Source organism: Bombus bifarius, unplaced genomic scaffold (assembly GCF_011952205.1).
Source record: "Bombus bifarius isolate JDL3187 unplaced genomic scaffold, Bbif_JDL3187 scf7180000008194, whole genome shotgun sequence".
NCBI classification, from domain to species: domain Eukaryota; kingdom Metazoa; phylum Arthropoda; class Insecta; order Hymenoptera; family Apidae; genus Bombus; species Bombus bifarius.
In genome coordinates, this window is record NW_022884502.1 from 566,098 (window position 1) to 592,862 (window position 26,765).

General features: G+C 42.1%; 1 protein-coding gene across 3 annotated transcripts; it reads left to right on the forward strand.

The window, feature by feature from the left end:
- Positions 1-25,951, forward strand: LOC117209906 (protein Skeletor, isoforms B/C). 3 transcript variants are annotated; one of them, XM_033452368.1, is made up of 14 exons: positions 1-488; positions 9,615-9,752; positions 11,165-11,237; positions 11,966-12,074; positions 13,741-13,903; positions 14,480-14,739; positions 19,937-20,036; positions 20,881-21,065; positions 21,188-21,496; positions 21,915-22,083; positions 22,521-22,714; positions 22,801-23,025; positions 23,382-23,801; positions 23,847-25,951. In XM_033452368.1, exons 1-14 carry the CDS (start codon positions 404-406, stop codon positions 25,332-25,334), a joined length of 3,918 nt encoding a protein of 1,305 aa, XP_033308259.1. In that variant the 5' UTR covers positions 1-403; the 3' UTR covers positions 25,335-25,951. The 3 variants fall into 3 exon arrangements, with proteins under 3 accessions (XP_033308259.1, XP_033308258.1, XP_033308257.1); XM_033452367.1 differs by having other exon boundaries at positions 8-488; positions 23,382-23,543; positions 24,243-25,951; XM_033452366.1 differs by lacking the exons at positions 1-488; positions 9,615-9,752 and adding an exon at positions 10,794-10,974 and having other exon boundaries at positions 23,382-23,543; positions 24,243-25,951.
- The last annotated feature ends 814 nt before the right edge of the window (positions 25,952-26,765 follow it).

Sequence of the window (26,765 nt, forward strand, 5' to 3'; positions counted from 1 at the left end):
TACGATATTAGAATGCGCACAGATATCGTTGATAGAATGAAAAATATACGACAAGGAACGCAAAGAGGAACAGAGTCTAGGAATAACAAACTTCGTCGTCTCTTCGTGTGCCCCCTTCCACGTGCGGTCCAGAGAGAGGATCAGAGGAGCGACGAGTAATCTAAGAAAGGAGGGAACGAAAACACCGAGTGATGGACGAAAGAGGGAAAAGCGAGGTGAAATGACGGATTCAAAGGAGCAAGCAGAGCAGAAGGGAGAGGAGGTGAAGAGAGCGAGAACAAGATGAAGAAAGAGAAAGAGAGAGAGCGAGGTGAGGCAAGGCGAGCCGGTGATCGTAGTGGGATCGACAAAGCTACCTGGTTCCACGACGGCCACTTTCGACGGCAGTAACCACGAAGACGCCATGACGACACAATCACCCACATCGTCCACGACTCGGCTCTCCTCGATTGGTCTAGTCGCAGCGATTTATCTTCTTCTGGCGACACGTGAGTTTATTCGGTTATAATCGACACGAAAATTTCCAAGCTACGGTATCCAACGCTTTCTCAAGCTCCTCCTATTCCACTCAAAGTGATTCTCGTCGAGTGCCAACAGAATTCTATATTTTAACAGAGAATTGTTGCCCCTAAATACACCGGTAGCATAGTCGGAAACTCAACGAGCGCGGAGCCTTTCGCTTCGCCACTTTGCACGGTATTCCGAACACGCTTGCAGCATGATACCATTATTAGCAAAGTTCGTTGCTCGAATTGTTCGGCAGGAGGCTTATTTACGAAGGGGGTGGTGGCTTACAGCGTAGTAGCGAACGCCTAGTTCAAACCTACTGAAAATCGCGTCATCAGAATCCACAACGCGTCAGAAAATCATTAGTGCTACCCTGTTTCTACGTCGACACGAACCGGGTAAAGGTGTAAAGGTGTTGGCGAGACCCATTCGACCGAAACATCACTCGCCAAGTGTCGCCGGTGATTGCGTGCGCGCGACAACCGAACCTGCACCGTTCACGCGCGTCAATGGTATCGCGGCAGAGTTTCGCTTCTCGCGATATTTAACAGCGAATCGAGTCTCGACAATACACAGTTACAGGTCACGCGACAAAACCGATGACATTTGGTTTCGGTTGCAGTCCAAATCAAATGTCCGGCCGAATAATCGTAAACCAAATTCAAATCGAATCAGGACATATACACTGCCGCTGAAAAGTCTTGCGACAGTTATTATATTCGTTTGAAAATTGGACAGATGTAGGTGATGGTAGACCGATATGATGGAGTATCGTTTAGATTGATATTTCGTATAACGAAGAAACCTAATTGACGCTAATGTGAACGGTTTTATTAAGAATTGGCAGGCTCCTGAACAGCAATGTAGATAGAGATCGTTCGAAAGGAAAGAAACAACGTGAAAAGATTTGAAGTCGAAGAAATTATCGAACGATACTTGGCGTGGCAATGATCGAAGCTAATTAACGACGGTGTTACTCCGTTCAGGGCTCGTTTCGACGTTAGCGTCTCGATTTGCCGGTCTGTTTCGCGGCGTCTGCGTGACTTTCGCGTTCCGCGCTTTTCCTCCGGCCGGGAGAAAGAGATTCGCGATTCGTAAAAAGAGGAAGAAAAACACACGTACGGTATCGCGGTCGTAACGATTTCGCGAAGAAACTGCCGGCCGTTTTCCGCTCGAGATCTCGCGACACTCGGCTTACGAAAGTGCTACGAACACGCGGAAAGACGCTAGTCTGTGGATATGGTAATTTAGTTCAGCCTGTTTCCATCTTATTTCTCTGCTTGTCAGGCGAGGCACGCTCGATTCGACAAACTCGATCGATTTACCGGATCTATCATTGATTCTACAGTCTCTGGTCGTCGGATTACTATTTGTAACTACAACGTGTCTTACACACACGTAGATAGCACATCGGATAAATTGATTAACGTATCATTAATCTCTTTATTTCATTAGATGCATATGATTAATATTCAATTCTCAAGAAACTTCGGGATTACGAGAGTTTGAAGCAAACGAATATTCGATATAAAATTAATATACAGCGTGAATAACCATTTTAAACATAAAACAAACCTTAAAGACGATCCTATTGAACATCGATGCTTATTAACATTTACAACGAATAATTGTCCGTTCAAATACTTTGATGATCTTTGCGAGGTATATATTTGCGATGAATATCTTGTAACTACTATATACATTTTCAGATTGCGCCAATATAAATCACGTGCCTCGTTACAGTGCTAATGACATTCCCCAATGTTCTTTTTATTACACACGTAATACGTTGATAAAAAGTTCAACTACTTTTACGAGCCACTATACCTACACATCGACTTAGTAAATAATATAATCTTTCCTATTATATAACTCGTTCATATCTGTCGATTGTACCAAAAGAGATGTCAAATATTGAAACTCTTAAGAGCTCCTAATTCGATGCCCAGGGACCTTATTTTCGTTCATAGAGCGCAAACACCGAAACGGTATCTAACGTACCTGTGTTTCACGGTTGCATACCTTTCCAGATTCTCCGCAAATATCCTTTATTCGTGTCTAATCGGCCACTGCCTGGACGTGGCGTTAATCCGCCACTGGAATAATCTTTCTCCTTTGGTTCGCGTTTCGGTCCAGTGGCCACGCGTGCGAGACGCCGCGGAATTGTACAACTCGCGAACCTTAATTGAGATGCTATGTAAATAGGGAACACGCTATTTACGAAGAACGCTTCGATAGTCGATCTAACTTCCCGTAAAAGGAAAACCGTTCAACGGATTCTCTGGAACACGTGTCAAATGAAATTTCTTTCCGTCATCGCGGCTACGTCTATGAATCCACCGGTATAGCGTGTTCGACGTTTACGATTCTCGATTGCAAGTTCCAGATGGCCGAATCGCTCGAACAGCCAGACTTGTTCGTAGAGTCAGACGGGAACGGTTTCCAACTTTGATTCGAATCGGCGAACTGATCGTGACGACGTGACTCGCGACGTTTCACATTGTACCGGTGTGGTTGATACTCGAAATTCGACGAAAGTAGAAGAAATCCACGGAATTTACCGTGCTCGAGGAACACACGAAGGGAAATTTGCTGCATAATTTCATCTATTGAGAGCGAATGGAAGGCCGACGGAGTCGGATAAATGGGATTTATCGGAAACAGGCGTATCCCGATGTACCGGCTTAAAATAAGATTACACGGGAAGAAAATGGAAAATTCGATATTGCAATTGAAAGGCGCGACGCCGAGTGAAAGAGGGGAAATACCGCGTGAATCGCGAGTCGATCCGGATGAAATTTAGCTGGTAGCAGGGTTTCGCTGCGTTTCCGAAACACCTTGTTTTCTCTCTATTGCCGCGAATCTACCGGCATCTACTGGTGTTGCGACATTAACTCGGGAGTAGTATTATGCAGAGGCAGGCAATTACGCTTGTCCGCCTGCTGCTTTCTCTTTCGTATGAAAATGTCAAAGGTTCGATATGTATCTGCCATTCTGTTCCCTCTCTTTTTCCCTTTTTTCTCTCATCTTAAACCAACCTCGTTGACCCAAATTTCCAGTCCTCGCGTCTATTAGACACACGCCACGTGTGTTTCCCGCTTTGATCGGTCTAAAGTAATCTTTCTCTTTCAGCGTTCTTTTCTCTTCCATTGCATCTGGCCGCGTAGCCCGCTTTTTATCGCTCCCCGTGGGCTCCAGCGAATTACGGACCACGTTCATAATAATTTAATCACGCTCCACCCTGTCGTTACCGCGACAATAATTACGCACTAATGGCTCGCGGCTGCAACGACGTAATGCATCCTCTCAAAGCTCGAAAGCGACACTGCTTTGACGCTTCGGCTTCTCATTAGCGATTGATACCAAAGTCTCTGCGACTACGCCCTATATTCATCGACTAGTTTCTACGTGCTAACCTCGAATCCGATACGATCTGATCTTTTCTAAAACGGTCTTACGATGGGAAGAACAAAGTTGCCAGGTAGAAGATGTCTGCGCGTAATCGGCAAATTGCATCGGTAGAAATACACTCGCGATTCAGACCACGAAATTTGCGCGTAAAAGTACGTGAAATATTTATACAGTCTGGTAGAAAGGCGGACTGTCAAGGACACGCTACGTTTTCGAGAATGTTGTTTTTCTCGCAAAGTCGGCTCTTCGAGATGAAGTTGAGCCTCAAGCCTGATCCTGTTAAAAGCTTTGTGATCGATGTCTGACCATGAGGTACCGTTCGCCAGAGAATTCAGTTCAAAAATCGTGGGATCGCCTCATTTTGACGCTACGATTTTAAGATGATTTTCTTCGTAATTACCATATCCATGTACAATATTGGATCCTTTTATATTAAATTTCGTTCCTCTAAAGTTTCAACACTGACGAGCTAATGTTATGCATTAAACTTTGTCCTGCGATTAATCATCAGTTACGCATTAAAGAGGAAGAAATTTACAACATGCCACGTATCGGCCAACAGGTTCGGGGGATTTATAATAAAAATATTAAAACGTCGTACATGGCCGTCGTGAATAATGAACAACGCGAGCTCCAAACGTGAATTCCAAAGGCAAATTTATCGAGAGTGGACATAGACGAATTTCAAGTGGACGCGGTTCTAAGGTTTCTATCTGACAGTAAGGCAAATTTTCTATTGTCTATTCGAGAAAATATACAAAATTCTCGTAGCTGCTCTTAAATGGATACGCAATTTGATAGCACTCTGGAGAGTAAAGCGAACGTGCAAAACTCGTGAAATGGTATGACGTCCCGTTAGAAATCTTTCGATGTAACAGTTTAAAATCCCAACTGGCGGAACGAACGCATTGAATTAATTCTAAGTTTCCGAGGAAACGCGCATCGATTGATCCATTGGAGTGCGTGAATGCAAATAATAAGGGCAAAGCGCAGTGCTCTCGATCGACCGGTAGCTTGATTAGAGGAGCGGCAATAACCGCGTTCTCCAGAGAGAATCAGCGGGGTCTGCGTTCAACTCTCGTTACGCGAGTTTATGTCAGATCGAGCAGTTCGATCAATGACAAGACTTCGCTTCAAGATTACACGTTACGCAGCTTAATGGTCGGCTACATTCGTCCGTCGATGGAAAGCGAATTTTCATCGTCCGCTACTTCACGTGACATTCGCGTACTAACAAAATCATCGTCGTTACGTTCCATCCATTGGCTACGTTCCGATCCATGGGATAGCTGTGTAGTGGCGATAGGAAATTCTTTAGCGTCAACCTTAGCCAGATGCATAAAACAACCATTGCGATCGATGAGCGTAAACAAGCGTCTTCATTAACGAGAAACTTTCTACTAGTGTTCCATGTTCCTCGAAGATGTTGCTAGTTGTTGTATAGCATCTCACTGCATGTTCTCTCGCGTTTCTATCAGTAGCAAAAGGTGCTGCTTGTTGCCTGTTCTCGTTGGCAGCGTAACGACGAAAGGAGAAAATGAAACACGTAACGGCACGTGGCGGCAGAAACAAATGTTTCTTCTGTATATATTTGTCGGTAGGAGTAAATATCGTTTTAAAATCGATTTAGAACGCACAGCAACAGCAGAGAAAAAGCGAAATGTTCCTCGTTATTGCTTCGGTAAAGAGCAGCTTAATTATTGCTAAGGAGAAGTGTCGCTTTGAAATCGACGCAAAATTCAAATATTCGTCCGATCGAGTTGCTTCACTGCGGCTGCAAAGTGTATCCGAGAGTTGATATTTGTTGAATATTATTTAGAGTACTATCCGAGTACTACTCGATTGCTATTAGAGCATTGGAGGTTGAGTACTGTTGCTTCTGCAACAGCAGGCAACAAGAAGTTCCTTCCTGTTGCTTCGGTGAAGGCTTAGCGTTAACAACGCATTTTTGTTCAATTATTAAATACCATCAGGTGGTGGAACAAAATGGTACGATCGTTTCTCCATGCCATACGTTACATCACCGATTACCAGCGACAGTTAACGGCACAACGGAACGTCGTACACGGATCATTCCCCGAGACGTATCTAATTTTCCTGGGATCGCGTCGATTTTTTCCAATGTTTTCGACTCGTCGTGGAACGTCGGAACGGTGGTACGCACGGTTTAGAACGCGACCGTGAACGATCCAGGATTTATACCCAGGCATGCGTCAATCTCATCGGATGGACGATATCCTGTTCGACCGAGAGAGCGGTAACGGTACGCGCTCGATCAAAGGGTTAGATGCGAGATCGATCGTCGACTGGTTCCATGATTCGTTAGCATCTAACGAACGGTCCACGCCACTGGGATTGGCCTTGACGTTCGATACGCCGCAATAGCATATTTATGCGAATGTTAACCCTGATTTTCTCTCGGACCATTCTCCTGGAGAACTGCCGGACCAAGTTTTCGCGCGCTTGTTTACCAATCTTGCTCCTCTATTCGCAGTTAATCGAGATAGGCAAACGAATTAGAGGCGATAGAATTCGAAATAGAGTTGCAAGGTTCCTGTCCATCAACGTCTTCCATTTATTTATTCCATTTATTTAAACAGAAAAAGGGATAAATCCTTTGGTACAGAAAAGATACAACGTAGAATGCGATACAAAAAAAGAAAATGCAGTCTCGGTTTTAAACGATCAATTTGTTCTATGAAGAAGAACAATTCGAGAAGAAATTCTAGGAACAAAAAAAGAACGTTGTAGAAACGTAAAAACAAAACAAAACGTCAAAACAAAAATATGAAACCTAGAGGCAATAGACGAATATTATCGTAAAGAATGGACCGATCGCGGGATTAATAAGTGCCGTATTTTTTAATATTTCTGCGTGAAAATTTTATACAATATTCTTCGAATGTCATACTTTAATGTACTATTGGTTTTAAAAAAGAAATTTTAATTGTATCGCCAGAAAAAATTCATAAAAACATGCCTTTTTTTGTACGAATTAACCTTACCCCGCCCTTAAGTAACTAAAGCTAAATTGAGCTACAATAACAAAATAAAACGAAATAATAAGGAAAACAAAAGAGAAAAGAAAAGACAAGAAAAGCAAAAGAACTTAATTATGCGTCCCGCCACTCCAAACCGAAAACCTTCTCAAAAGCCTCCCTGCAATATACCCCCCGAGTCTCAAGTTTACTAACATTAATCTCAAACGCAACCGTGGCGAGTTGCTGGAACGCAATGTCGAAAGACCTTTTCGCATCGTTGTTTATACTGTGCTTAGGTAAATCTATTACGCGCATCAGCTGTTCAAAATGCCAACGCAATGGTCCTCCGAGGAACACAAAGAAATCGTCCGGGAAACGCGCTGTCGACGAAAAGGGCGCAGGACCGCATAACTTAACATAAGCCTCGCGGATCAGGTCCCGATTCGCAATAACATAGAAACCAAGAAATTGATAATCAAAAACAAACTTCTTGAAGTCATCAAAACTACACCAACATTGATTGGCGAGTAATCTGTGATGATCCGAGAAATTATGATAAACCATCCCTTTCTCAATCTCGCAATTCCGCGTCGATAATTTAATTGTGTCTAGAGTTTCGTCAAATTCGAGAAATTCAGACTCCTCAAGCGCTGAAAGTATCTCGTCCGCTGTTGCCCTCAATTCGTCTAGCCTCTTGCAAGAGATTCAACAGGGCAGATGTTTGGTGTAAGTACTCCTCAGGCGCCAACGATTGCTGCGGTGTTGACTGAATCGACAGTTGTGATGTCGACGGAACAGAAGAACGTCTTGGTTCCGGCTTCTGAAACAACGTACGCTTAGTATCAGGAGTTAATCTTTTCGATGCCGGTGAACAAAGGCAATTACAAACGGTTTTGTCACAGATCTTACACAAGTTATTCATTTATTGCATATGACAGAGTAATTGTTATCTTAACATATTATTAGATTAATCTAACTTACTTCGTGATACACAACTTTGTTGTTGTTGTGAATAAACAACTTTGAAAAAAGAGATTTATTAGAACACAAAGTCTTTAAGATCGAAATAAGTTTTTCAACATCATTAATATGTCCTTTGTATCTCTCAGCCACACTGAGAGAAACTTTACTGTGTATTCTATTATTAAACAATGGAGACATCGTATCAACGCAAGAAACACGATAGTCTTCTGCGTGATCATAGTTCGACATGTCTCGGTGACCTAATTTAGTTAAAAATTTCACTGGATCTTAGAACATGTAAACAATGTGTAAGAAAAAATTAGTCGAGGGAATGCCAGAAAAATTTGTGCAAGTGCAATTAAAATGTGGTACATGTATCCAGAATAAAATGCACAATTTACCCTTCCAAAATAACCGTGGTAGAGCACGCGAGATTTTAGAATTAATAACACTTGTTTCCTGTTTCCGCTCATAGACCACTGACGAAGTTTGATCGTTTAAAACTTAAGACATACATAGGAGTTTAAACGTAAGCTAAGAACAAATAACTAAAGTACACGGCTCTACCTTAAAGATGCTAGAGATTAACTAAATTTTCGGACAGGATCAATGTGGTTCGATAGCCATTCGATTTACGCAGTTGAAATATCGGCAAATAGTGCGTTGATGTTTCGTATGTAACGAGAAATGATCTTGAAACAATGCAACGACGAATGACGAAGAATGATTGGATGATTGCAGGACTGATTGGATGCTGACAGAAGTGATGCGAGAATAATTGAATAATTACAAGTCCTCGTAGATATAAGACCTTTTACCAAGAACACGTTCGCCATGAAAATGATCGATCTTTCGGCGTTGAGGTATTTTAGAGAATCTCCTGAACCAGCAAATTGTCGGGAGCAAGTTAGAACCACGAGATCCGAACAGATGACTAACATTCCGTGATCTCGTGCGACACGATGTTGCTCCACATGCCGCGCTGCTGCCAAGGCTCAACAAGCATCCGAGGAACTCGCTTTTGCATACCCTCGCGATTCGTAACGATCTAGCCTGCTAAACCCACAATATATACGGTAAAATCGATCTTCGAGCGAAGCATCGACTACCGTTAAACGTCCATCGATCCCAAGAATCAGTGATCCAGGAATAAACGGAATTTCTTAACTCGGACTAAGCAGTTGGAGCTGCGATTATTTATGCATGCGGCTGGTACTGAATCTTTTTTTTCGATAAACGGGTTGCGTCGTCATTAGTCTGCGGATTTTTACACAAATTCACATTTTTGAGAATATGATTAAAGAAATATACACTCGGTAGAAAACTGTTCCGACCACTCGGATATCGCTTTGTGATATTTTATTCTGTGCGAGCATTATTTAACGAGGAAAATTCCACTTGATCGATTTTGTCAGTTTCTAATTGTTCTTCGTTTCTGCTAATAATTCTTGAACCGCGGCGGATATTTGTTGACTTTCCTATGTATCGACTTCTTCATTATATTTCTAAGTTTATTGTTTCTTACAAGCGCATAAAAAATCGCTAGTCTATTCGTTATTCGTGAGATAAATCCATGATATTCCCCATTGGCCACTATCTTGAATTTTAATATCTGCTTCTTTAATTTTAAAAATCTGCGCTTCCGTTTTAAATATTCGCGTCGCTGTTAAGCGGCTACCTGCGCTGGCCGCTTCGGCGGGCTGTCGTGGCCATTAATCCACGCTAATTAATTAAATTCGATTTTGTTTACAGAGATATGCAGCGCAGCTTATTACGGAAAGCTTATTGGCAAGCTGTCGGAACTTCATCACGGCGTCAGCGGTGAAGTTTACGCGGTGGACGGGCGAACTCTGTTCATCAAGGACTTCACGTACGACGGCGAAGCACCAAGTTCGTAACCGAGGAGGGGCTATGGCTCGCGCGAAACTTTCTCATTTCAGTGCAACCGTCGATCATGCCGGCTCGCCGGGGTTTTCACGGGAAAAAGAGTGAGCGTACGCGTCGGAGGAAACGACTCCTGACATTTCACGATTCCTACGTAAAGCCACATACTGTTATCGAGAAAGAGAAACATCTCCGTTTCTGACCGTCGACGGTGGATACGTTTCGAGCAGGACGCTGGTTTTACATCGACGATTCGACAGCCGAGAAGAACAGTCGATGTTCCGCGGATCCCTTTTATGTTCTATTCCATCGTTCTTCGTTTTCCTTCCACGCGACGAAACGTGATCGCTCTATCAATTTATTCGTTCTTTTTACGAACGTTTCTGTTACTTTCAATCGCTCTACGACTTTGTCTCTGTTCGCGTTCCATTGAATTCCCATCGAATCTCCATCGATTCGACAGCTACCATCGCTATTAGGACACTCGATTGTTTTTCACAACATGTACTTTAATTGCAAGATTATGAACGAATTACTTCGATCTAGGATGCAAGAGAAAAGGAAAAAGATATTGCGCTAATATTTGCAATTCTTTTCCAATAAGCGCAACATGAATACAGCGAATAGTAAAATATATCATTGTTACGTCTTTTAATTAATTTACATTTATAGCTGCTGCTTCTATAAACAGGTAGTATCGCGCCATGGCATCTTTTCTTATACGATCGTATCTACCAGAGAAACAATGCACGCTTGGTCGAGTTAAACAATTCAAAGTAGATAAGTAGACAAACGTATCGCTCAGAAGCTATGCCGATCAACTTCGTAAATTGAAATGCATCGAAGAATGACGAATTTTATATATACGTTATTTTCTTCTTTGATCTCTCAAGCTATTGATCAATTTCAAATCTGTCATAATTTTCCTATAAACGTAACGAATAAGTGTCCCAATACGTGTAGTCGATAGCGTGCGTTACAATGGAAATTGATAGAAAGATTTATAATGATTCGATGAATTTTCTGAATCGCGCGTGGCAAAGTGCATCGATAAACGCGAAACGACGTAAGACAAGCCTTAAAGTTAAGTCAATCGCCGCTGTAAAAGGTACTTCTACTTCTCCCTTTCGACTCGTACGCTACTCTCACTTTTCTACATGCTACGGCTCAATAAAATCGAAAGCGTTCGCTGGCGAAGGTCACTCCGCTATGCGACGTGTATTCGCCAGTAAGTAAAGTTGCCAACGATCCAGAAAATGAAGGAAATAACATGGTCGTTATCGGAGTTGCAATTCGTGACCGTTTCGTTGCAGCAAATTCACTGCTGCCGGATGATCGGCCAAGTGCCTGAAATTAAGTAATTAGCAATAATTCGTTGCAATCAGCGAAAGCTGCAATTATAATTATCTTCTTTTCAGCCGCTTACTTTTACGTCGGTACATCGAAGAGTCCTAATGGAAACGGAATCAGGCTCCGGGACGAGCGTGGATCGTGAGTGCTCTTTATAATTTTTAATTGTACCAATTCTTTCAAATTGCAGCTGGCAAACCATCTTTCTGACGAATATAGTCAGTTTCTTCTTGTTTTAGATTCCTTGCTTTATATTATTAATTTCGGACAACGCACGATATTTTAAAAACTTGTTCTTACATCTGTGTAGCTTATATTTTACGATCCAATCGCAATTGTTCTAATCTTACTACAATTGGATTTTAATATCTCAATCTCACTTTCATTTTAACAATGAAAAGAACTGTTCTTAAACTTAAGAAATCTTTTAATCTAAATAGAACATCTAATCGTATCAAAAGTAATCTAAAGTTCCAAGTTAGCCGAGTCGACGTCCGAGTATTTAACGAAACATTATTGGATCGTAAAAGAGAAGACTATAACTTGTAACTTTTAACTAGCTAGATACTAGCTGATTATCATACTACGTTATAATGGAACATGATCCTGGAAAAATATAATTGTAGCAGGATCAACGTACGCGTAAGATGCATTTATGATATTTAGGTCTGTTTGTTCGTTTTCCAATTGTTTGCTCTCAATTATTGTCTATAGTCGATTTGTTTACGTTCCATCTCGCTACTCTTTATCCAGAAAGTTTTATCACAATGTATGCGCGATGCACCCGACGCGGTTGCCTTGGTGGAGCAATCGAATAAAGATCATGAAGGTTGATCTCTGTAGAACCGTAATCCATTCGTTTGCCATAGATCGAACACGTTGAAGCGGTATCGTAGGAAGGACATCACGCTCACGTTACCCGATGGCAAGACGCTGAGCAACGTGAAGTGGTTCGCCGTGTGGTGCGACGAATTCGCCGTGAGTAAGAAACGTATCATGCTCGTGACCTTCGGTGTCGCTTCGATTCCACTTGCACAGCACAAGAAACCGGTATCGTTTCTTTGCCGTGCAACTTTCACGCTCGTAGTTTGTTGGCACGCGTACCTCTATAGGATAGAAAGCAATTGCCTACGGTTGGCTCCGAGCCATACCAACAACATCGAACTTCTCAGCAAATTACACTCGATCGTTCCACGAGAATGTTTTTAAATGCAAACGAGCAATTGGAAATCCGATTACGATCTTAAGAATCACGCATTAAAAGCTATACATTATCGTCTATAAATCACAAGACACGAGAAATATTATTTGACCCGTTATAAATCAATGTTGCATTAACGCAACATTTCATTTGCAATTCTTCTCAGTTAATCTACATTATCGAATTTGGTATTTTAACGTTGTGGTTATGAAAGCTAATACCAAGGATATGCTTAATATCTCTTTCAATTTCTACCCCTTTTTTTTTGCATCTATTTTCTACAATTTAATAAAGTTCGGAGAATTTGAATAGCAATTTTCCCGAAATTATGCAATCTTTTCTTTATGATCCTGATTTATCGAGTGAACTATCTGTCCGTTTAATATATTTTTATCATCTTGATAAAGCGATACAGTACTCTATTTAAGTCTTTAATAGTGGTTTAACAGTTAATAGTTAGCTTTAATAGTCGATTCTTTTTATAGTGCCGCGTTTATACAATTTTTACCAATTATTTCACTGCCTCACTGGTCCTCAATGGTTTGACCATTAACGAAATTGCACAGATCTTTCAATACGGTTCGATATTATCAAATTATATCTCGCAAGCAGTTCCTTCGATAATAGCTTTCGACAATTAATTCTAGGAAGTGTAGTGTTACACGTAGACGAGAACGTAATTCCTGACTCGTAACGAAGATCAACTTACTAAGCTGACTAAATTATCGCGCAAACTTTATCGAACAAGTCGGCGAGACGTCATCGAAGTTTCGATTTACTTTTTCCCAGCGGAATTTCAAGTCGAACGAGAAGTTTAACCAAAAGCGCTCGTTCCATGTGGCCGGTTATCCCCGACAGTCCGCACAGATCGTCGATTTACGTCCTTGATATTGCCAGCGCAACGAAAATTTATTCCGAGCCGCAGCGTCCGACACGCGGCAGCAGATACCGTGTGTGTAACCCCAGAATGATAAAGCTCGATCACGACGGAACGGCAGCGAAATGGTCGAATTTCCATTACGCGGACGAGCTTGGAAAACGATAAAATGGAATCTGTTTGCGGCATTATTTCTGAAGCTTATGAATTCTACATTCCCCACAAACCACCTATTGCATAGAGTAGTCATTGCAGTTGTAGTATATATTAAACGTGTTATAATCCTTTCGAGACTAACACTTTGACGTAATAAATATATATATGTGTCCTCTACCAACATTTAGAAATATTGCCTCAATATTTGGGAAAATTGTTAGATCGTAAAAATGTTTCAAATGCAATTGAAGCTTATTGGAAATGTAATCCCGTCATACAATTGTGTACAAAAGTATCTAGTCAGATAGAATTCTTCGTTTCATTAAACTATCTACCATCGGTTAAATTATCTTTCTATTCGATCGAACGTGACAGCTGATTAAAATTTCTTTAAAACGTATAATTGGCAGGTTAACTTTGGTGACGTCAGAATACCACGAGGATTCGATTACCCAAAACCTCAAAAATTGGCAGCTCTGAACGGAGTACACGGAGTAAGCTCCGAACCAATCGTCGTCGTCGATGCACAAACCCTCTTGATACCAAGCTTCAGCTACGATGGCGAGGCGCCTGGTAAGTTTCACGCTATTCGATTGACTAAGGTTATGGCTGCGCTGTAACCAAAGCCTAAGAAGAAACACGATACGGGAAACCCATACTTAAGGTTCTAGGTTTTTATAACTTTTCGACTCGCGAAATAAATCACGTAACCAAAATTATATTTGAATGTGAATGATACCTGATCTACACTAACAATGATAATATTGATATTACCATGAAATATATGTCTAGTCGCCATATCTTATACACCGTGTAAATTCTTCGTTCAAGTGACGATACACGCAAAAAAGACACTGTCGTCGTTATTTTTCTTACATCCGTTTGCTTTAACCGTTTTGCTCGTCGAGTTTTATCTTTCAACTGTTCGGAACGCTTGCGAACACAAGAGACTTAATGATTCACTGCAGTATACGTATTTTCGATGAATTTCTATCGACAAGCCCTTCAATGTGATGAAAAGTAATTGCCAAATGAGCGTTGGTTTTCTTAAATTACCAACAAAGATAATCATAATATACGATCTTGCACAGAGTTCTCCAACTTATGTTCGTGATAATCAACTTGCCATACGATGAAATCTTTTCGCAGATGCGAAATTTTGGGTTGGAGCTGGACCATCGCCGTCGCCGCAAGGTATTCGCGTACCAGACGAGAACGGAAAGGAGCAGCCACTACGTCGATACGATCGCAAAGCCATCGTGCTGACGTTGCCCGGGGATCTAACGATCCACCAGATCGGCCACTTCGGCGTCTGGTGTGAGGCGTTTACCGTGGACTTCGGCCATGTACAAATTCCGCAAGGTCTTAACGTGCCACCGTCCCTAAAGATGCTCGGAGTTTCGCCGCAGGTAAGCTGGAAAGGCTTCTTGTAGTCAGCGGGGCTCGCTGCAAGAAGAGACGCCGGCTTGGATCTTTTAAACGCGACGCCCCTTTGCTAATCCGACCAATCTTGCGACCAACTTTTCGGGATCGAGTTACGAGCTAATTAAAACGTACGTACAGAAACTTTAAAGGCGGCGAGGTCGACTTTTTCATTGGCTCGTAACTCGGCCTTCATCGCGCGACCTGTCATTCCGGAGGGTAATTCTTGAACGAGGCTTCATTGTACAAGCTGCAAATGCCAATCACGTTCGAACTGGCAGGAGGAAAGGGATTCGAGCTGACGTTTACCGGTCCTCGATCGATCTACATCGTCTTTAGCCGATTCGATGCTTTTACGTCACGTCCTGTAAGTTTCCCTCGGTTGAACCAAACTTCCAGGTACTTTCATATTCCGTAGACATTTCGCAACCAGATTACGTCCAAATGTTTCGTAATCGAACACATTTTGCTCTCATCTCGCGCCCGCCTTTCCTCAAGGGCGATCCAATTGCGTTTGTAATTGAATTCTCAACAGACTATAGCTTAAGAAAAATTGATCGGCAGTCGAAAGTAAAAATTGCCCACGTCTTTCTCCCTGTGTATATTTTCTTTCGCTCGGCAATGGATGTAGTCCGTCGTGGAAACAACAAATGTTCCGCGTTTCCGTATAGCCGGTCGCGTAAACGCAGTCGAACGTACAGAAACAAATGTGCCTTTCACGGTAGCAATCAATACAGACTCGGTATTGTTCCATGGTGAATTTGTCTCTGTCAATATTTGACTGGATATCTGGCTGTCAGCGGACGTCGCCCGGACGACAATGCGTTCACCGATTTACGGATTTTCCGACCAAACATCCGAGTCCTGCGTCAACGACTTACGCTTCGTCCTCTGCTTCCACGCTGTTTTATTCCGGAAGAAGCAGAGAAGGAACCGTGGTCTTTGCCAACGTAGAGAATTTCTAGCGTTTAGTCGGTGTTTCAATGTGTTCGGTTCTCAGTGGCGTAGAATTTTTATCGTACGAAGAACGCGTTAAACGCGTTTCAGTACCGCTGCTTCTTATTCAAAACGAAACGATATGAAACGAATCATTGAGACGCCGATAGACCTAGAAAGAAAATATCTTCTCTCGCAAGACCTATGCATAACATTCTGTCTCTGTCCTTGTGTTGCAGAACGTGCATCGCGGAGGGCAGGGACAGACGCTCGGTCTGACAAATCTGTACGAGCTGGCTACTTCGGCGTCGTCGTCGTCACCGGCTTCTCCGTCTCCTTCTCCTTCCCTCGCGAGCGCGTTGCTTACTCAGCAGCAATACCAACAACCGACAACCTACCGGCCGATCCTCCGCCGAGAAGACCAGGTCCAAGTGGTCCAGGCGATCGACTATCGAATACCAAAGAGCTTGCAGACCCAAGAACCACTCGCGCAGCAGCTTCACCGGCATCAATCCGCCTCTTATCCGACACCGGTCGGAAGATCGACCGCGATTGTTCAGTACGGCGACGACGTCACGAATCTAGACGATGCCACGTATCAGGAACAGTATAGATCCGCTAACGGTCAGCCTTCTGTCGAAACGGTCGCAACTCAGCCTGTAATACGATCGAGATCGCGTAGCCAACCAACTAGCGAGCCCCAGCCAAATTCTTACTCGAGATTTTTACAATTCCAAGGTGACAGACGGGTAGACTCTTTCGTTCGTTATTGATGGATATTTAAAGGTATTATAAAACTGCGTTCTCCTTGAAGATACAACGAGGAACTTGTTATCGATGATCCATGTTTCTTGAAGAAGTTGTTGGTTATTGTCTCTCGGTAACTCTTCGCGTTTTCGTTGCCATTAACGAATGCTGCTGCTGTCTGTGTTTTATCTGTGTCCGTACGGCAAAGCCGCGTTTACATCAGACGACTACTGAAGTGACTCGATTTCAACTGGATCGACATTGCGTTTACATCGACTCAATCGTTCGACCAAAAGTTGCTTCATGTAAACGAGGTTTAAGGATGGAAGAAAAATAAGAGACAGAAAGAAAGATTCCATCGGTACACGGCTTGTCCATTGTTTCACAACGAGTTTGCTCGTGAACAACTTGTAGCAAGGAACAAATATCGCTTCACAATCGAGACAAATTATGTTGCTTCAATGTAGACAAAATGTTGATACGTGTTGAGTACTGTTTGGAACAAGCAACAACAAGGGGCAACGAAAGTTGTTGCTTCAACGAGGACGCAGTTTAACTCGTTTGGCGACGTCCGCTGCTCTCGGACAGCTCGAAGATTCCTTGTGCGGGGACGTTTGTTTCCCATCGAAGGGAGATCAGTTTCTTCGCAATAGAAATCCTCGAATTGTCTTCGATTCCTTAGTCGATTAGTCGTTCAACTCGAAGAAGCTCCGATCAACAGCATTCGATCCAAGATACACTTGGTCCAGCTTGCATCGTAAACTCGTACCTTCCTAAGAGCTAAGACAAGAGGATAGCGAATGATTTATCGCGGTAACGGTAAACCAATGGTAAATCAGACTGCCTAACAGAACTCGGTCAAACTCGCGTTTCGACAAATTAGCGAAAGTTCCGTAAGCTGGCCACCAAGCGTTTACCGACGATCATTCGTTTCGTTTCACCGTGGAAACCTCAGGTGGCACAGCTGGGATAATATTAGCCGGAGGCTCATTCGTAAAGTTTCACAGTCGCGTACAACCACTTTGGCGAAGTTTCACACGAGAGAGCAGGAGAAGAGGGGCACAGGACGATGACTCTAGCTTCTTTATTTATTTAACAACACGCGCCGGCAATGTATTAGACGAGGAATCTCTGAACATCGGTTTACACTTTGTACAGCCGCTTGTAGTAACGTATACACGCGCTTGTAAATCGTACACATTCGCAGACACTTGCACAGACGGAAACATCTTGCATACGAGCGAAACGCTTAAGTGCAGAGTGAATCGTATCGAAGCGCAATTAGACATACTTTTATTAGCGTATTTTTGCTTATAATACCTTATAATACCTTAACAGTTCGGCAAATTCAACGAAATCCGCGCAAAGTACCTATTTGTTTTCGGTTTCATCAGCTGCTTGTACGTGCCGTTTTAAGATAAAGAAATAAAAGTCAGGTGGAAGTAGGAATTTTTTACCTTGATCAAAGATCATAAAGAAAATACCTGATAAGTACGTCTTCCGTCGATTTTTTAAATTTTAACGTCACTATATAACTAAGAAGAAGTATTTAACAAAAAGGGTTTATTAGATGCAGAGATGTACTTTGTGAAAAATAGCTGATAGACTAACACGTGTTCTTATCTCGTAAACAAATATGACAAAAGAGTGCGAACTTTTCCATGTCGCATACCTGTACACAGAGACGTAAGCTCGTAACACTTACGGTGTGAATGGCTGGCATCCATCAGACTTGTCCATAATTGAATCATTTTCTAAAATTTGTTAAATATCCGTGTCAAGGCACTTGATCGATGCTCATCTTGTATAAAGCGGCTAAATTAATCAACGGCTCGATTGTCACGGGCTAAACTGTTAAGGGGTTAATTTAGTATTATTTTTACATGAAGACTACGTTCCAAGAGAATAATATCAGATTTTTCAAAGTTACACATCGTTTCATAAGACGAACAAAGAGAAAACTTTTCTAAATTTCTCGCTCGTTGATGAAAAATAAATTTACCTTGTGTGGGAGTAACGTGATGAAGCATCTACGTAGGCGCAGACCATGTCCCACGGACACATACCTATGAGACACGGCTTTAATCTCTCGAATCCGCTTTAGAATTCTATTCTAAGAGACGTACGATCTCGCTCCCGTAGAAGTGGATGCGTCGCGTTCTCCTCGAACAATACGAGTCGCCATAATTCACGCTTTGCTGTCTCCCTTCCGAGTTCGTATGAAACATGTGTCGATATTAGTGACACTTGGATATCGGTTTGTCTCTCGGCTCATCTGCGTGCGCTACACGAACACATCGCGTAGAAGCGTGGAAACCATCGGAAGAAGATTCGCTATATTCGAGACTTGGAATAGACCTTCGAGGCTACGAATCCTTATCGACAGCCTTAACCCTTTCGTGCGTTGCGTGTAACACCGTAAGAACGATGAAAGAATAAAAAGCAGAGATGGGTCGCTAGAAACCTTGAAAACCCCTCGAAATTCGAAACCATGTGCCATTTTCCGTGATTCGAAACTCTCAAAACCCAGGTAAACGATAATTCGCCTAAATAACTTGTGAAACAGTTTCGGATAACAGTTTCTCGAGAAGACTCTTTAAGACTTTTATTTCCTGCAAGTAAGATAGGCAAGATAGAAGGAAAAAATGAGAAAAGATAAATATTCCGGGTTACAAGAGTTTCGCGTTTCGAGAGTTTCGAGACCTCGCAGAGTTTCGGATCCGAATCACGCGGATCTAGAAATCAGGTTTCGGCCCATCTCTAATAAAAAATATTAGCGATAAGATATAAGTTTGCGAATGAATGGCATGTTTGGATTGTACAATAAGTTTGTTCGTCGTGGTTAAAGACCATCGATTTAGAGTATAAGTATTAAGAAGAAGAGATATTATTTTTGTAAAAGCCGAGCGTGTAAGGACAGAGAACGATGGTTATTCGACTGTGATACAAGGGTTAATTATTTTTATCTTCGCGGTCCGAGAGGAGGCGCGCGTTATTCCAAGAGACGGAGGACATATCGCTCGGAAATAAAACTGAGGAAATCCCCTTCCTACCTAGGCCAGTTCTTCTTTATAAGTACAGAAGCTTATATCGCGCATATGCCTATTTACCAGATATAGATTATATTTACACGCACCGAATGATATTACTTTTCTATCAATCTTTTTTTGTACGTTTTTACTTGAGATTAATGCGAATAAACGTATTACTTTCTTGACAATCGAATCAGTTCCTTGCCTTACTCCTCAAGAGTTGTCTTTAACTCGAACTTTTAATTTCTCTCTTCGTCTGACATCGATAAATTTCTTCTTTCGCTTTCGCATTTATCACTGGACGACGTCGTCTGTCGAGTTCTAACGTCTTGCCGAGAGAAAAAGTGGCTTCGAGTTTCAAGGGTTTGCGACAACGAGATTCACGATCGACCGGTTACGGTAAATCGCGAGAGATGCAAGGGAATCGATGTTGTAAAACGATGGTAAACGGTTTGTCGTTTGATTTCAGTCGAAACTGAACTGCGAAGTGCTGGAGGACAAGCTGGCTTTTGAGGTGCGATGGGCCGTGGCCGGAGACAGCATAGTCGCCCAACTCGTTGGAAAACTTGGTGAGTATATATTCCCGAGCTGTCCGCGCGTAGGTCTCACAAAAGAACAAAACTTCTATCGCATTTATTGAAAGCAGCGTGAATTTACATACCAACCGAAGATCCGGCCCAACTTTTAATTAACAATACTTCGCACACCTATCTCGTCTCACTCGGCCATAGCTCGTCACCGGTTCCGTTTAACAGATAAAATACTATTTCAATTTTCCGACGCGTTCCTGTCGTTGATAAAACACGGTACATATGTATTCACAGTCAGCGGATATATGTATGTACATATGTCGAACGAACGAGGTCGTTAAAATATAATTTTCCTCTTTGTCTGTGACACCGACTGTGCGCCCTATTTGCGCCCTTCGTCAAATCTAACCGCTCTTGCGGAAAAAGAGACCACGAAAAATTGCGTTTCACACTCTAATTAACGCCTGGTCGCGGTTTAAACGGGCCGTTCGGTAAATTAGGAACCACCCTACCGAACTAGATCTCTTAATTTTTACGGGAAATAGATTTTACGAGATTACGAACGATGAAATTTTCCTGTTCGGTTCCACGGTCTTGGGCGCCCTTATTATAGCAACTTCGATTATACGAATTATTTGTTTGCCGACAAATTCGGAGAAACTGAATTCTACTGTACGTACACGTTCTGCGCATTTCCGAACGTTTCTCCCGATAAAAGCATAAAAGTTCGCAGTCCAATTCCGATAGATATACTCATTATAGGAATTCGTAATGATTGAAATTATCGTAGTTTGGATAATAGCTGCTCGGCATTCACTTGCTCGTACGAGCAAATAAACGTACTTGATTCTATTGCGATTTTAAAGACGTATCTTATCCTCAGACGATGGACAATACATGGCGTTCGGATTATCAGCGAATCCGGAAAGAAGCTTAATGGTCGGCGGAGATGTCGTGGTCGCCTGGGTCGATAAGCAAACCCTTCAAGGCTACGCTGTCGATTACTTTTTGGATGCAAAATCTCAATGTTCCGGAAGACGAGGCAGCTGTCCAGACACACGCATACAGGTTAATTACTTCTAACTTTACGCCCATCTAATATCATCTATCTTGTTGCCATCGTGCAGTTAGAACGGTCGAATGTCGTGTGGTTTACATTGAATTTACCCGGCCGAATCGGCGCTTTGCAGGAGAACACGAATTCTATTCGATTGTTGAACGCGGCACTGGTGGACGGATATAGCATTGTCACGTATCAGAGACCACTGAAGACGAACGATGAACTGGACCATCAAATCCTGACAAACGGATCGCAGGCGATCATCTGGGCCATCGGCCCACTAAACGAGAGGCAAGAGGTCAGCTTTCACTCCGACTATCTGAAAACCGATCGTTTCATCGATTTCGGTAGACCACCGGTTTGGAATTGTCCCGTTCCAGATCACGAGCATTCTCAGGTATTCGCGGACAGCACCGATGCCAGGGACAGTGACAATCAGGTATTTTATCATTTATGGCAAAGCCAGGATTATTTGAGTCAGCCAAACTTCGACATATCGGCCCTGTTACGTTCTCTGAATCATTTTAAATCCACTTGTGTTCTTTTTTATTGTTCACCAGTTTTTTTAAGCTTGAGGAGAAATGTAAGAATCGTTGCTGATATGCATGATTTGTGATCTTAAGTATACGGTAAAGCGTTTCTTGACACGTTAAATATATTTGTGATTATTATAAAAAAGTAAAATATTGCGACGTAAAAAAAGCGAAAATAATACGGTAACAGAGTTGGAATTGAACGTTAAACTTGGCATGAAATAATTAACGAGACTCTGATAACTCAAACTTGTCTGATTGAAGATGAGATATCGTAAGATTACTAATATTCGAATGGCTGATGAATGTGATTTTGCGAAATAGCAACTAGTTGCAACTACGAGAAGACCTCAACGTGTAGCAACCCCTGCACCGGCGGCTAAGGACGATGCTTGGGAAATTCCAGCCATTCAATGTTACGAACCCGAAGACGGAGTATTGTATGCCCAGATGGGACCTACTGGAGGAAAGCACGGCTATCCTGCTATTACTGGTATGAAACAGAACTTATTGTTATCGAAAAATGAAAACATTAGTAAAAGTTTTATCAAGGCAAAGAGATAAAGTTTATTTTGTAATAAGCAGATACGACGAAATCGATATAACGTAACTCTACTATCTGTACTCTGTGCACTTTGCAGTCTCAAATTTCTCATAAATACACAAACCCAATACGACAAATTCAAATGGAAATACTCCATCTTGGTATAGTAAATAATATTTTAATTCCTTCAAATTTTAGAAGAATTTTATAGCGCGACGAAGAAGGTATTAAGCAAATCCTTGAAACTTGTCTTCATAACGTTAAGAAAACAGGATTCGATAATGTAAATTGATTGAAGAAAACATTGCGGAGTTAGTAGGTTAATGATAGAAATCGCAAATTGACAGACAGTCTGTAAACTCGTATATGGTACTCATTTGTCTCAGGTCACGTTGGTTGGGGAATTTCGTGGTATATAAATGGCCTGCTAATTCCGGAGATCAACGTGGTTCGTGGAAAAAAATACACTTTCGTAGTGGAAGGTGGGGAAAATGCCGATACTCCGGCTCGTTATCATCCCTTTTACATTACCGATGACCCCGTTGGTGGATACCAACACAAGACACCCGAGGAGAAAGCCGTAAGCAAACTTTCTATTTTCTCTTTCATGAAATTGATAACTCGGTTGACGAATTGAATACGAAAGTGCTGTTTCTTGGCAAACAGAAAGTGAAAATATTTGCCGGCGCTCAACGTCAACGTGGAGTATATCGACCAACGGGTGTCGGACGTCTATGCAACTGGGTGCCAGATCAGAATCAACCCCTAGCGGACGAATTCTCGTCGTTCGGCGCTTATCAGCGTACGCTGACTTTGGAATGCGATCATGGTGAACCAGGTTTTGTAGAATGGGTCCCGGATGAGAACACGCCTGATACTGTGTACTATCAGGTAAGTGAACGCAAACTGTTGCATTGACAGTTAGACGAATTCGCCTCTTGCACAATAATATCGTAATGGTATCAGTAAATCGACAAGTGATAAATACAGCAGGTTATAGATTTCTCTTTTATAGTTTTACAATTTTACAACGAATAGGACAATTTCTAAAATTTACTTCTTTCGTTTGTTTTATTATCATGCTCGCTATGATTATGCAGAAAAATCTATTGGTACCAATAATTTGTAACTATTAATTCGTAAAATTTCATCGATGATATTAATTCAATTGCGCAAGAGAGATCAAGTAAGTTTATTCGAAGGACACATTAGATCCTGCACTCATTCGATTATCGACAAATATTCAGTGTTTCACACATCGCTATCTGGGATGGAAGATAAACGTTCATGACAGTTGTGACGCCGGAGAAGCCGCTGGCAGCGAGAACCACGAGGTCTACGTGGACCCGAAGAATCAGCGACCGAGCGGGGATCTCGAAAACAGCCACAGCATCCGCGTGTTGAGCAAGGTAACACCAACGGCGGAGTTCCTCCGGCAGCCTCAACATTCTCATCATCCTCATAGCGAACACGGGCTTCGTTATTCTTATCATCCAGCGACTAACCCTGACAAGCTAAGCACATCATACACGCAGTTACTAACGACCGCTAACAACAACAATTACGTGCGCTTGAAATCATCGCCGTCGTACGAGGAGCCATACACCTTGAGACCTTCGTACAACACGCCGGGCCACGATGCTGTGCCGCATCGTCACGAGGTACGCGTGAAGGAAACGCATCACGTGCACCTCGACGGGGATCTCATGCAGCAGCATCACAATCATCACTATAATCATCACCACCAGCTCGCACCGATCTATCGCGAACAATCGATGGGAGTCACCAGACTGACCTCCTCCTACCCTGGCCGACAGCAAATCATGGAGATCCAACCGGAACTCCTTCGGCAACCCTCTAACCAGCAATTGTCTAACCTCGTTGCAGATAATCCACGACCACTGAGCCATGGGATGAAATACACATATCCGGCTACCGCCAGCCCACAGATCCCATATTCCAGGCCGGTGTCTCACCATTACGCGCCCAATTACCATCATCTTTATCACCCGCCCCTCCCCGATCATTATCATCATCACCAACCGGACCAGAGGACTCAACTGATGTTCGTCAAGAGACCGATGTTGACACGTCGACCGATGTTGCAGACGATGCCCCAGCCCACCCTTCCTCTACCCTCGAGATCGGTCTTCATGGAACGAAAGAAGACTGTTTACAGACCGTCCTCGTCCACTTACGGAAAACGAACAGCGGAAAGACAGTCTCAAGGAAACGATAACACACAGATCGCGAAGCTCAAGAAAATCGATTCGAAGCAACATCGAACGAAACTAGAGACCAAAGTATCCAGCTTGGACATACCCAATATATTCGTCACTCCGATAAAGCCGGCGAGAAACACGGGGTTCAATCCAGACTCGATAGTAATCGAAAGTGGCTTCAAACCGATCATAAGAAATATCGAGAAAGCTACAGACGTGGCTCAAAAGAGAGTCTCCGAGAAAGTGGAGCAAGAAGAAGACGTCCGTCTTCGGGAAACTTTGAACCATAAAGCAGTCGATAACTTCGAGCCAGTTTTCATACCTTCGCCACCAGTTCCGACAGTTGCAACCGTTAAAAAATCGAAGAAAAAATCTACGAACGCGAAACCGCGTCCTAGTGACGCGAATGACATGGAAATGGCTGCTGACAGAATGAACGCTTATTATTTGCCGCCACTTCCCGGACAATTCCCGAACAATCCGCCACCTTCGCCCTCGCCTTCGTCCGAAGTGCTAATTACGTTTGATGGCAAAATGTTGAAGGATTCTAGCTTGGTCAGATCTATTTCTGGAATCGGGGAACACTCTAAAAGTAAGCTATCCTCGGACGTTCTGAGCAGAACGCCACAATTTGGAAGATTTAAAGGGGAATTACCACCGCCAATTCCTGGAGAAGTTCGATCGGATCAATCTCAACTTGAAAAGCATCGTCTTCCAGCAGGTTTGCCCGAGGCGAGAACAACGAAGAACACGAAACTAACACTCGTCAAAAGATCAAAAAGATCTCCGCACGAAGGACATGTACACGTTACGGATTTTCAAACGAATAGCTCTGAAACGAGTCATCGTGAACATCACGATCTCCACGATCATCGTAGTCATGGAAATATGATGTCTAAATTTGTCAACGCGGGTCAAATGATCATTGCTAATTTAGGGTACATATTTTTGGGCGTGATAGCTTATCACGTTATTTGATAAAGTTGCTTTCCGAATGAATAATACTTCCGCAGGTACTCAATCGTTTGAAATACATTGGAAATAGAATAGAAGGCGCTAATTATATCTGTAAATTACTTGAAATGGTTAGTTGACTGAATCATAGCTGACACATCATTACTTTTGTCGCATTCTTTTGATTCAGGAAGACTAATATACTGAATGCGCGTAATGTACATGACTTCGCTGATATTGACGATGTAATCGACATGATAACACGGGAGAGGAATATAACTAACCACGAGATAATGATCTTTTATTTATTCAGCTATTTATTAACGAATTATTGTCCCTTATCGTACGAGATAGAACGTCTAACCATTAATACAGTACCAAACCATCTGTACCAGTTATCGAATAAATTAGCTATTAGTTAATACTGTTCGCCAGATCTCCAGTTTCATAGCAAGAACTTAATACCTTGATTATTTAAAGGGACAGAAGTTAACACTTTCAACTGTTAAGGTGCAAGAAGGAATAATAAATAGATTTTATTATTCTACGTGCTATGACAGCGGTTTGTTGTATCTTAAGGTATATTATATATTTGTACATAAGTTAAATTAATTGTTAATAAAGAGATTGTGTAATGGATTAAATTTTCCTTCCACTGTCTCGATTTTAATCATCGAATTCCTTTCGATTCAAGGACAATGTGGAATTGACGTAAAAAACCTTCGCTAACTAGTAAACACATTCTCAGCGAAATACCAGTATCTACCTTTACAGGGATTTTTTTTTGTTAACGATGGGAGACTCGACCCAGACCGACGAAAGACATTAAGCAACATTTTATTATATAGAAAAAGAAAACAAACAAATCTTACAAAACAATGAGCACATTAATAATTATACACGATCGTATAGTTATAATATGTATAAAGAGCGTGCAGGCCACGATCAGTCGGATTATTCGAAAATAATCGTCAAGTGGATACGCGATAAGCAAAAATACAATGTTATTCGTACGTTTTTCCGATGAAAGGGAAGATTGTTGACAAACCTGCATTTACACTCACAGTCTGCATATCATCAAAAATCCACATTTAAGTAACCATCAATGGCACGCGAAACAATTTGCCTTGTTTATCTTACAGTTCGCGGGCAAAACTCGAAAGAAATTAACCAGTGAATAATTCCCATAAAACTCGAAAGAAACTAACCAGTGAATAATCTCCAACATTGTTTTGTTGAAATTAATATGACCCTTAATTTCATGTATATATCCATTTGATTCTATGTCGAATTATATTTCAATTTATACTTATATTATAATTTATACTATATGTTCCAATTTTCATTAAACGAATTAAAATTTTCTCGTCAAAACATGAATATTACTACAGATATATCTAACTTACCAAAATTGACGAACTTTACGATTTCGAGCATTTACAGACTGCTTCTTCC